At 34.4% G+C, this 12,543-nt stretch overlaps 1 protein-coding gene and 1 non-coding gene across 2 annotated transcripts; one reads left to right on the forward strand and one right to left on the reverse strand.

The window, feature by feature from the left end:
• Window positions 1-472: 472 nt before the first annotated feature.
• On the forward strand, window positions 473-2,851 carry LOC127803235 (L-type lectin-domain containing receptor kinase IX.1-like). Its single transcript, XM_052339322.1, has one exon. It carries the CDS (start codon window positions 549-551, stop codon window positions 2,496-2,498), a length of 1,950 nt encoding a protein of 649 aa, XP_052195282.1. The 5' UTR covers window positions 473-548; the 3' UTR covers window positions 2,499-2,851.
• An 8,876-nt stretch (window positions 2,852-11,727) lies between these two features.
• TRNAA-CGC (transfer RNA alanine (anticodon CGC)) lies at window positions 11,728-11,800 on the reverse strand. Its single transcript has one exon. It is a non-coding gene; the product is annotated as a tRNA-Ala (tRNA).
• Window positions 11,801-12,543: the final 743 nt, after the last annotated feature.

A 12,543-nucleotide genomic window follows, 5' to 3' on the forward strand; every position in this document is an offset into this window, starting at 1 on the left:
AAAATAATATAATTAAATAAAAATAAAAAATAATTAAATCTATTCCCATACAACCTCCTCTCTAATTTGGAGGAAACAAAAAGTGCTTATTTGAAGGAGATTGAATAAAAAAGGGTTAAATCTAATACCATTTCGATCATTCTATTACTAATGATAGAACTCTCAAACAAAAAAATTCCTTTCATTATCATTTCCATCCAATTCATGAATTACTTTATATCCTCCAAACATATAACACAACGATATATACTTCACCACTTTTCACCTTCCCCAGCCATTGTTAATCAATGTTTTATTTAATTTCGCTTTCAAGTTGACATTTTTGTACCGATAATGATTCGCAAAGAACTTGGTCATTTTCTATATTATCATAAGTATGTTTACCTTTCAATCAAGCATCATGCATTAATTAAAATAAACCTACTTGTTGAAACTTAAACATCAAGAACTAGGCTTCTTTGACCTGCGTAATAAGAATTGCCTAAAGTTCCAGAGCCAATTCTCATATTCTTGCTCATCTTCTGGCTTCCAATTCCAACTTCAAAGCCATGGCCGGCGTTCGCGTCTTCTTCTCCTTTCTATTATTTCTTCTTCTTCATCTTCCCTCGGGCAGTTCAGTGAATTTTCAGATCTCTCGCTTTGGTCCTGAAGCCAAAATAAGCTACCAAGGAGATGCAGTACCTTCAGTTGGAGCCGTTGAATTGATCAACCATGTCATTTATCTGTGTCGTGTTGGGTGGGCCGTCTATCCGGATAAAATTCCTCTTTGGGACTCCAAAACGGGAAAGCTCTCCGACTTCACCACCCACTTCTCCTTCATCATTGACACGCGAGGGCTCAGCACATATGGGCATGGCTTGGCTTTCTTCCTCGCTCCAGTTGGTTTCCAGATCCCACCCAACTCGGCTGGTGGCTTCTTGGGCTTGTTCAACACCACAACCAGTGATTTACCCACTAACCAAATAGTTCTGGTTGAGTTTGATTCCTTTTCAAACCCAGAATGGGATCCTCCATATGAACATGTCGGGATCAACGACAACTCCATTTCTTCGGCTGTTACCACCCCTTGGAACGCTAGCTTTCATAGTGGAGATACAGCTGATGCTTGGGTCACGTACAATGCCACTACTAAGAATTTGACTGTGTCTTGGTCCTACACAGCCACTGCCACTCCCAAAGAAAACTCCTCTCTTTCTTATGAAATTGATCTAAAGCAGATTCTTCCCGAGCGGGTAATGGTTGGTTTCTCAGCTGCTACCGGTCAAAATGTAGAGCGGCATGTACTCCAATCATGGGAATTCAGTTCAAGTTTAGATGTAAAAGAGACTAGCGGAACAAATGCGAGAAATATCGGACTCATAGTTGGCATAACAGTTCCATTGGGAGCTTTAGTTTTAGGGGCATTCACGTTGTGTATGGTTTTGTGGAGGAGAAGATCAGGGGTTAAAAGCAAATCAGCCGAGGTGGTTAACCTAACATCAATCAATGACGATCTTGAAAGAGGTGCAGGTCCAAGGAGATATTCTTATAGTGATCTTGCTTCGGCTACTAACAACTTCTCGGAGGACAGAAAGCTTGGTGAAGGAGGATTTGGCGGTGTTTACAGAGGGTACCTCAACGACCTCGATATGGTGGTAGCTGTGAAGAAAATCTCAAGGGGTTCTAGACAGGGGAAGAAGGAGTATATGACCGAAGTGAAAATCATTAGCCGGCTGAGACACCGAAATCTGGTGCAACTGGTGGGCTGGTGCCATGACAAGGGAGAGTTTCTTCTTGTCTATGAGTTTATGCCTAATGGAAGCCTTGATTCTCACCTCTTTGGCAAGAAGAGCCCTCTCAATTGGCCTGTGAGGTATAAGATAGCCCTTGGCTTGGCCTCAGGACTACTCTATCTACATGAAGAGTGGGAACAATGTGTTGTTCACAGGGATGTCAAGTCCAGCAACGTAATGCTAGATTCGAGCTTCAACCTCAAGCTTGGAGACTTTGGCTTAGCCAGACTCATGGACCATGAGGTTGGCCCCCAAACCACTGGCTTGGCCGGAACTTTCGGCTACATGGCGCCAGAATACATAAGCACTGGCAGGGCAAGCAAAGAGTCAGATGTTTATAGCTTTGGAGTGGTGTTATTAGAAATCGTAAGTGGGAAAAAATCTATGGATACCCGGGACGGTAGTACCCAAATTGGGCTAGTGGAATGGGTGTGGGATCTATACGGAAATGGGCTGCTGCTTTCGGCTATTGACGAGAGAATGAATGAGAATTTCGAGGTGAAGCAAGTTGAGTGTTTGATGATTGTTGGGCTGTGGTGTGCTTATCCCGATCGAAGTTTGAGGCCATCAATAAGGCAAGCTATTCAAGTGCTTCATTTTGAGGCTGCGCTGCCCAATCTTCCATCAAAGATGCCTGTTCCCGTTTACCATGCGCCGGCTAGTAGGTCTACAACTAGTTCTAACGAGCCTTCAATAACTTGCACAAGCATTGAAATGGGTCGTTAGAGAATTTCAAGTTAATTACAGGGGTCATCCCCGGCCGCAAGGTAAATGCCAGTGTATTGTAATATATATGTTCGCGTTAAAATAAAGCAGGCTTAGCTGTGGTTGACTAATTGCACACGTAGTAGTAATACATTAACGTTGGGACAGCTAATCTGTGGCTGAGATTAAGACGACAACGTGATTAGTTTGTGCGTGTGGATTTTCTTATTTTGTTTATTCATGTCGATCTTGCATTCGAGTAGTGTTGTTGACTTGTTTTTATGCATAATTGAGGTATCGTACATGTAGACAATGTTTTGCATTCTTTCCTCTGAAGCAAGTTATTTTATTGTTAAATAGATGGATGATCTTCATGATTTCCAAGATTATTTTTATCTACTTAGTGCGACTATTTTGTGGTTGATATATATATATATATATGTATGTATAAAAGTTCAGGAATCGAATGCAGTGGAGGAGATTTAACAGGGTTTGATCAGTCTTATATTGTTTTTGTCAACATCTCCATGTTCGAAACTTAAAATATATAGCCTATATGTATATATATAGATATTTATCTAAAGCAGGGGGAGGAATTTGGCGTGCTGCGAGGGCTAACACTAGTAAGTGCTTGACAACTAGCTTTATAGTCTTTACTTTTGTCAGTTTTTTTGTAGAATGGGTTATTAAGTTAAATTTTAATTATTTTCCTATAATTTAACTTTAATTTTAAAAATAAAAAAGAAAAAAAACGAAGAAGATGCAGTGTTGCGGATAACAAAAAGAGCACTCTTGTCTCTTGCCAAAGCTCTGCGAACTCCGGCCGTCGATGGGTGTTGTTTTGTCAGAAAGAGATCATTTCATTATACTAGGGCAATCGTTGGAGCTTGCTTGTCGCCATGCAAGGTGATTCTGTCTTCAGAACATTGCTAAGACGTGACTCAATCTAAATCGTCCCTTTGTCATTCTCAATTTGTTGCAATAGTGCTCGTGCCATCTTCTTCAGCCATTACTGTTTTTGTTGTACAAATATATATATATATATATATATTGTCATATATTCTTAACAATCTAAAGACAGAATCTAACTGCGGTGGCCACCGACACTGTTGTTGCTGATGCTATGACTTCTGCCTTTGTTACTACTCGATCGCTACTTCGGCCATTACTTCGGTCACTATTCATACTACTGCCACTACGTACCACTATTGTTGAACTAATTGTCGCCAAGGTGACTCCTCATGTTGAAAAAACACAGCAGCTCAAGACTTCAAGAGATAACAAAAAATGGTGTTCTATCTCACCACGCTAAACCTGACTCATATCCTTAAGGAGGACTATCGGTTACTCTTGAGAAAAACATCACTACGAAAACTGAAGCTGTTAAAGAGGCTTGACTATATTCTAACTTTCTTTATCAGAACTATATGTAACAACCCACCTTCCCAAGGCGTATCACTATTCCGGGATTTTTTTTCCTTACAACACCATCTCAAAATTTTCAAAATACCATAATTAAAAATCTCTAAACATATATATTTAGTATTCCAAATGATAAGCAAAGAAATGGTAATTTAAATACTTGCAGAAGCAGAATCGAAATTTGATGGGATATTATAATCGTAAAAGAAATCAAATCGTAAAATATTGTTCTAAATAACCATAAAATTACAATATTCGGCAGACAAATTAACATATAAATATCTATAACATGCCACTTATTATTAAGAATTCTCACAACTTGTCCTAGCACGAATAGGACTATCACATGACTACTAGTACAATCACATCTCAGCAATCTCCTTTCCTTTCCCACTGTTTGTCTTACTTGGAACGTTAAATATTCTAAGAACAAAGTCCAAATTAGAAGATGAATCTTCTAAACGAGAGTTTAAAATAATTTTTATGAATGTATGATGCATGGACATAAATCAACCGACATCTTAGGGTATCTTTCGTTAGCACAGAACCCACGACAATCATCTCGGCAATCACACATGGTACATTATACTTCTACGGTCATTCCGGCAAAACTCACTTGGAGAAATGCAAGTCACACTATTAGGGCAACATCTCATCCCACCATGGTCAACATGGATGATACAATTATCGATATGCCAATAATTTCATACCCAATCCAATATCACAATTACCGAGATAATATTACATGCACGTATGTGACAAGATGCACATAAATCACATATATTTAGACAACTCTCGTGAAATTCATGCTTAATTTAGGTAAATTATCTCACGTACGTATAAATTTTTGGGACAATCACTCACCTTGATCTAATTGTTTAAGCTTTCTCAAAACTCATGCCCTACCTCAAAATGCATGCCCTGATATTTTTTTTAACAAAAATTTTAAGAAAATTAATAAAAATGAAATTCTCTAATTTTTCCTTATTTTTTCATTTTTTCTCTATTTTTTTTTCTATTTTTCTCTTACCTCACGCACCCACACCCATGCGCCTTGCACGTGCTTTACACACATATTCATTGGCTGTCTTCTCCAGCCTTTATCTCGCCAGTCGGTCATTGGTTTCGTTTGTTTTTCTTCCTTTTTTTTTTTTTTTGCTTTATTCTTCTTTTCGAACACGATGTGTAATGCCCCAAGAGTTCAGATAAGGGTAGTATATATATTGATGATAAGTAAGGAAGAAAATAACATCAGCTGAATATCTTTTAGGCTGAATGTAGGCAAATAACTCCTAGGTTAAGCGTGTTTAAGATGGGGAAAGTTAAGGATGGGTGACCCTTAGGAAATTCGCGTTAACCCATCAGGGTAAGTTGTTCCGATCCTTTCTATCGTTTTCGATGTGGGATGTTATAGGTGGTATCAAAACCGATCCTTGGTGAAGACGGTTCGAGGAGCGTAGGGAGTGGCGCCGGGGCTCGAGGGCCTATACAAGGAGCGACTTCTAACAGGCTTCTAGGATGGCAGCCTCAAATAAGAGAAAATCTAGGACCAGTTGTAAGGTCGCATGATGAGGACGTCATATGCTCAAGAGGGGAGAATGTAATACCCCAAGAACCCAGAGAAGTGTAGTATATATTGAGGATAAGTAAGAAATGAAACAATATCAGCATACCTTTTGAGCTGAATGTAGGCAAAAAAATCTCAAGGTTAAACGTGCTTGAGCTGGGGAAGCTTAAGAATGGGTGACCCCTAAGAAGTTTGCATAGGCCCATCAATGTAAGTTGTTTCGCTCTTTCCTATCGCTCGATGCGAGATGTTACACAATGGATTCATTGGTGGCTCAAAAATCCAGCCAAAACACCCTCAAATCAGCTAATTATATGTATCTCTGGTGAAGCCTGATTTTTTTGGCGAAACTTTAAAACACACTTAAACCTACACCAAAATCTTTCAAATTCTCCAGAAATTCTCTTCTTCACTTGGAGAAGAAAAGCCCTCTATCCATTTCCCTTAATTTTTTCCCAAACTCTTGGGTTTTTTAACTGAAAATCAATGAAACTCTCAGCCAAAAACCCAACTATTCATAGGCATTTTTGACCAATTTTCTAGCCAATCCGGTGGTTTCTTTGTCCTAGACCTTCTCCTTTAGGCCATAATGCCTTAAACCCTTTCCCGGACATCGATTTGACATCTATTGCCAGCGGCCACAGTGCGATTGTTGGCAACTTGCAATGTGTTCACACTACTTATTGCAAATTAGTCTCCCAACTTTTTCCTTCTTTCACTTTAGCCCTTTCCCCTCAAGTCCTTAAGGTTTCAAAAATTACACTTAGTCCCCATAACTTTAAAAATTTACATTTTTGCCCCCAATAACTTTGAAATTTTTTACTTTTATCCCAATAAAAATTACACTTAACTACCCCAAATTTTTTTGGGCATTACACAATATATTAAGTGGACTAACGAATTCGTTGTACAACATTTATTGCAATGCCTATCAAATGTCCAAGCAACTGTGGGAAGGTTTAGACAAAAAATACAAGCTAGAGGATCCCGACACCAAGAAGTTTAGTTTCTAGTGGAAAAGCTTTTAGACTTTAAGATGTTGATACCAAGTTAGTAGTCAACCAAATGGAAGAGTTACAAATTATTATTAGTGATTTGCACAATGAGGGAATAGTCATCAATGAACAATTCAAAGTCGTTGTAATTGAGAAATTACCATATTCGTGGAAAGACTTCAAGAACTATCTCTAGCACAAGTGAAAGGAGTTATCCATTGACGACCTAACTCTTAGACTTCGCACTGAAGAAGACAATAGAAAGAGAGATAAAATATCTCACAAGTTTGAAGCAAGGGCCAACATAACTGAGGTTCTAAGGTCCCAACGCAAGAACCAACAAGTTAAGAAGAAAACGACACCTGGGTCATACGAATAATGCTGTTAACAAAAGCATCCAAGGCATATATTCCAACAAAATGTTGGTGTATCCTCTAATCATCTCTCTATTTAATTGAAATAAGGAATGTGAGATTTCATTGACCCTAACTCCTTAAACAACACCATTTTGAGCTAGTCCTTTCATCCTCTAGGCCTCACTGACATTTGTTGAGACATCCCTAAGAATATTGTTGAATTCACCTTTATCAAGGTCAAGACCGAGGCAAACCCTAGCCATGGTCGAAGCTCCACCATGGCTAAAACTTAGGACACTATAAGAAAAATGACATTTAGCGACGAAAAATTCGTCGCTAAATTTTTTACCGACAGGCATTTTCCTGTTGCTAAAAATGGCGTAGCTAAATTTTAGTGACGAATTTAGCAATGACACAAATTAACGACGAAAATTTCTATCACTGATTAAAAAAAATAAAAACAAAAAAATATTTAAAAAAATTAAAAATTATTTTAGTGACGAAAAATTCCTTCACTAATACATAATAAAAAATTAAATATTAAAAAAATTAAAATAAATTAGAATTAGCGACGAAAATAGTTCTGTCGCTAATCAGCGACGGGCATTCCGTTACTGACTTTTATTTTTAAAAAATTAAAATAATTAATCCCATTGTCAGATGTGTGCGCGCGCCTCTACGCACCAAGCAACGCCCCCTCAAACCGCCCAGCGCAACTCCATTCCTTTCCCTTCCTTAGTTTCGATCCCTAGTCCCTCATGTGCGCAAACGCACGCATGACCTTTCGAGTTGTAAGTCTTCTTGTTATATATATACTGCACATATTAATTATATACTACATTTAGCTGTCAACCGTTTTAATTTTATTTTAAATTAATATTTTAATTTTTAAATCTTTTAAATTCATAAATTAATACTTAAAAAAATAAATGTTATAAATTTTTCACTTAACTAATGTACCACTTAAATGTTGTAATTAATTAATCTCTTAAATATTTAAGTTTTATTTGATTAAAAATTAGTTTAATACATATTTGTTATTATAAATTTTACAATATCATATTAATTTACATATTTTGGTTTGTAAATAAAATATAGAAAATATGCGTACTAAAGAATTTTAATTTTTATTTAATCTTTTTTTGATACATAATTAATAAATTTTTTATTAATTTTTTTCTTTTTTAGCGACAGGGTTATCTCTAGTCACTAAAGTTTCTAATTATGAATTTATTTTTTTAATTATTTAGTGACAGGATAACTCGTTGCTAAAAAATAAAAATAAACTTAAATAAAAAAAGAAAACTTAGTGATGGGGTCATACCTGTCACTAAAAAATAAAAAATAAAAAAAAATGAAGACTTAGCAACAGGGTCACACGTGTCGCTAAAAAATAAAAATAAATTAAATAAAAAATAAAAATTTAGCGACGGGATCACATCCATCACTTAAAAATAAAAAAAAATTAAATAAAAAATAAAAATTTAGTGACGAGATCACACCAGTCGCTAAAAAATAAAAATAAAAATAATAAAAAATAAAAATTTAGCAACAGGGTCACATTCATTGCTAAAAAATAAAAAATTTAAATTTTTTAATTATTTAGCGACGGAATATTCTATCGTTAAATTTAAAATTTTAATAAAAAAAGTATTAAAAATATTTAGTAACGGAATATTCCGTCGCTAAATTTTAAAAAAAATAAAAAATTTCGTGACAAAATATTTGTCACTAAGACGTCTCTAATCAGCAACGAAAAAATTTCGTCGCTAAATTCGTCACTAAATTACGCATTTTTTTTATCGTGGGAGGCCTCTAGGTAACGTGGATTTGGCTTTGATTTGGGAAGATAATTGGTAAGATTAAGGTTTGGTGGATAATCGATAAGGTTTGAAGATTGTGCTTCGTACTATAAGAAAATTGGTATTTAGCGATGAAAATATCTGTTGCTAAAATATCTAAATTCGTTACTAAAAAATTTAGTTACGGGCAATTTCCCGTCGCTAAAAATAGCATCTCTAAATTTTAGCGACGGCACAAATCAGCGACGAAAATTTCCCTCGCAGATTAAAAAAAATTAAAAAATAAAAAATATTTTAGTGACGAAAAGTTTTCATCGCTAATACACAATAAAAAATAAAATAAAATAAAATTAGCGAGGGAAACAGTTTCGTCGCTAATCAGCAATGGAATAATTCCGTCGCTGACTTTTATTTTTTAAAAAATAAAATAAATATGGTATGCACCGGGCAGACGCGTGCGCGCCCCTGCCTTATTTATGGGCACCAGGTAGTGCGACCACTACGCGCCAAGTGGCTCCCCCTTAAACTGCCACGTGTAGTGTTGGAATAATTTCCCAGCGCACTTTTTTCTTCCCCCCTCAGTTTCGATCCCAAGTCTCATGCGCACCCACACGACCACCCAAGCTGCGAGCCTCCTTAATACATACATTACACATATTAATTATATATTATGTTTAGTTGCTAGCCGTATTAATTTTATTTTAAATTAAGATTTTAAATCTTAAATCTTTTAAATTCATAAATTAATACTTAAAAAAATAAATGTTATAAATTTTAATTCAACTAATGTACCACTTAAATATTGTAATTAATTAATCTCTTAAATATTTAAGTTTTATTTGATTAAAAATTAGTTTAATACATATTTGTTATATTGTTATTATAAATTTTACAATATCATATCAATTTACATATTTTGGTTTATAAATAAAATACATAAAATATGCATTTAATACTAAATGATTTTTATTTTTATTTAATGTTTTTAATTATTTATGTAAAAATTATTAATTTTTTTAATACATAATTAATAAATTTTACTTTTTATTTTTTTTTTCACGACGGATTAGTACCGTCGCTAAAGTTTTTAATTATTAATTTAATTTTATATTTAATTTTTTATTATTTATTTAATTTTTTTATTTTTTAGTGACGAAAAATTCCATCGCTAAATAATTTTAATTAAGTCAAATAAAAAATACAAAATTTAGTGACGACTCACACTCATCACTAAAAAATAAAATTTAGCGACGATCACACCCGTTGCTAAAAAATATAAATAAAATAAATAAAAATACAAAATTTAGCGATAGGATAACTCTCATCACTAAAAGATAAAAATAAATTTAAAAAAATTAAAATTTAGTGATAGGGCCCTTCGCTAAAAAAAAAATAAAAAAATAAAAAATACAAAATTTAGCGACAGGATAACTCCCATCACTAAAAAAAATTAAATTAAAAAAAATTAAAATTTACGACGGGATCACAACCGTGACTAAAAAATAAAAATAAAATAAATAAAAAATACAAAATTTAGCGACGAGATAACCTCTGTCGCTAAAAAGTAAAAATAAAATAAATTAAAATTTAGCGACGGGGTCACACCCGTCGCTAAAAAATAAATAAAATTTGGCAACGGGGTCAGGTCCGTCACTAAAAAATAAAAATAAAAAATGAAAAATTTATCAAAAATAAAAATTAAATTACAATTCTTTAATTATTTAGGGACCAAATATTAAAAATATTAGCAATAGAATATTCCATCGCTAAATTTAAAAAAAATTAAAAAATTTGGTAACGGAATATTTGTTGCTAACGGAATATCCATCTCTAATTAACGACAACGACAAAAAAATTTGATCGCTAAATTTGTCACTAAATTATGAATTTTTTATTAGTGTTCAATAGTGGAATGTTGGGTTTAGTGGCCATGGCAAAGTCTTTCCAGTGAGCATCTTTCGTTTCTTTGTGAGCAACCCCAAATAGTCTTTCGTGCCACCATCGATCTATGTTCTTTTTCTTCTTCTTCTTTCTTCTTATTCTTCTTCTCTCTCTCATTTTGGAACACCATCGATGTTCAAAGGGGTTTCGATCTTAAACCCCAATGTCGATCGCCAGTGGTGGTCGAGCATCACGGAGCACCACTAATATCTTTTTTTTTCTTTATTTTTTTTCAAATTTTTTGATAACTTCTCTTTATTATCTTCTCTCCTATCCAGATCTGCAAATGCCTCAACAATGTCTCTCTCCTCGTCGTTTGTTGAAACTAAAACCCCTATTATTTAATTTGGTGTGTTTGATCTGAAACCCTAACAACGTGTGGAAGGTAAAATGATAATTTTTGTTCTATGCAAATGATAATTTACTTGTTATATTCATGATGAATGTGATCCTAACCACTGAACTTAGTTTGTTCATACGGGTGTAGTTGTGGAAATGTTTGAAGTTTAGAATATTATCTCTTGAAATTTCTTGTCTTCCTAGTATGTCCAGTAAGTCCTGATCTTGCATTGGAATGTATGGCACATTTCTTTTCATATAGTCCTCCAGGCTTCTTCATTTCACAGAGAGATGTGTGGTTGTCATCTGTTTGCGATGGGAAATAATTACCCATGCATGTAGTTCTAAAATGGGTTTAACTTTCTATCAGTTGAGGATATTGTAAGATAATGCAGGTGTCTGGGGATTGCATGACATCATCTATATTTATGCTTTTATGTCTTTTGTAGGTTTGTACAACTAAGAGGAAAACCTTTTTTTTGTACTGGTGCATGGATGATGGTTGGTTCTGTTTATGGCTTTGGTACATGGAGTGCCGTGCAGGGGAAGACTCGGAAGACTTGGGATTCAGAAGAGACTCCCCTCTCAACTCTACTACATGCTGCAAATCTTTTCTGGAAGCTTCATATGCAACTTATTACTCGTTTAAATGAATAATAATAATAATAATAATATAGAAAAACAATTGTATTGCTAATACTTTTTACGGATTTGAGGGTATTTTTCACTTTTATTATTTTTTAAAAAAATAACATTATTTTTAAATGTAAAGTGTTTGAAATCTAAGTTCTGTTCTGATCTTTTTTGAAAAAGATTGAAAAAGAATTGTGGAGGTGCGGGGAATCAAACCCCGTGCCTCTCGCATGCGAAGCGAGCGCTCTACCATATGAGCTACACCCCCAATCAATGGACTGTGAGTTTTGAATTTTTAGTTTTTTCAAATATTGGACTTAGGATTTCGGACCAAATATTGGACACTTTTTCTTTTATAATATTTTTTTTAATGAAAAATGTTATACCTCACAAAATAGGTTTAATAAAATAATTTTTATAGATCGATATAATACACACAAATTTATGATAATGTGTATACCATGTGAATTTATGAGGATATGGTTATACTATTTCTTTTCTTTTTTTCATATCCCAAAACATGATTGGCTAAATTGAACCAGAAAAGTGGACTTCACAAATAACAATTTTTTGTGCATAATTTGTATTAAGATATGATGATTCATCATGCATAAAAGTTCAAGGTATGTTACAAAATTACATGATGTTGACGTTCAGGATTGGCCGATCGTGATTCGTAGGCTTGCAATGAGAAAAATGGGCACAAAAGCAAAGAGGAGGAATAGATGAAAACAAATGACAAACAGTACATAGGGAAGTTTTTACGTGGTTCAACCATAATGATGTCTAGTCCACAATTATTCTCTAGTTATTCCAACAGAGTAACAGTATATCATTATTGTCCATCCCCCTTTTTACAATAGTTTCTGACCTCTATTTATAGTGTAGAGTGTTTACAATTTATATAAAATCCATAAATGGAAGGATAATGTTATGGAGGACAAAGTGTCCTTGTCAATTCCATAAAATCGGGAGTGAGTTCCGTATTACCAAGGATCTGGTTTGCCTCAG

This window comes from Diospyros lotus, chromosome 6 (genome assembly GCF_014633365.1).
Source record: "Diospyros lotus cultivar Yz01 chromosome 6, ASM1463336v1, whole genome shotgun sequence".
NCBI classification, from domain to species: Eukaryota; Viridiplantae; Streptophyta; class Magnoliopsida; order Ericales; family Ebenaceae; genus Diospyros; species Diospyros lotus.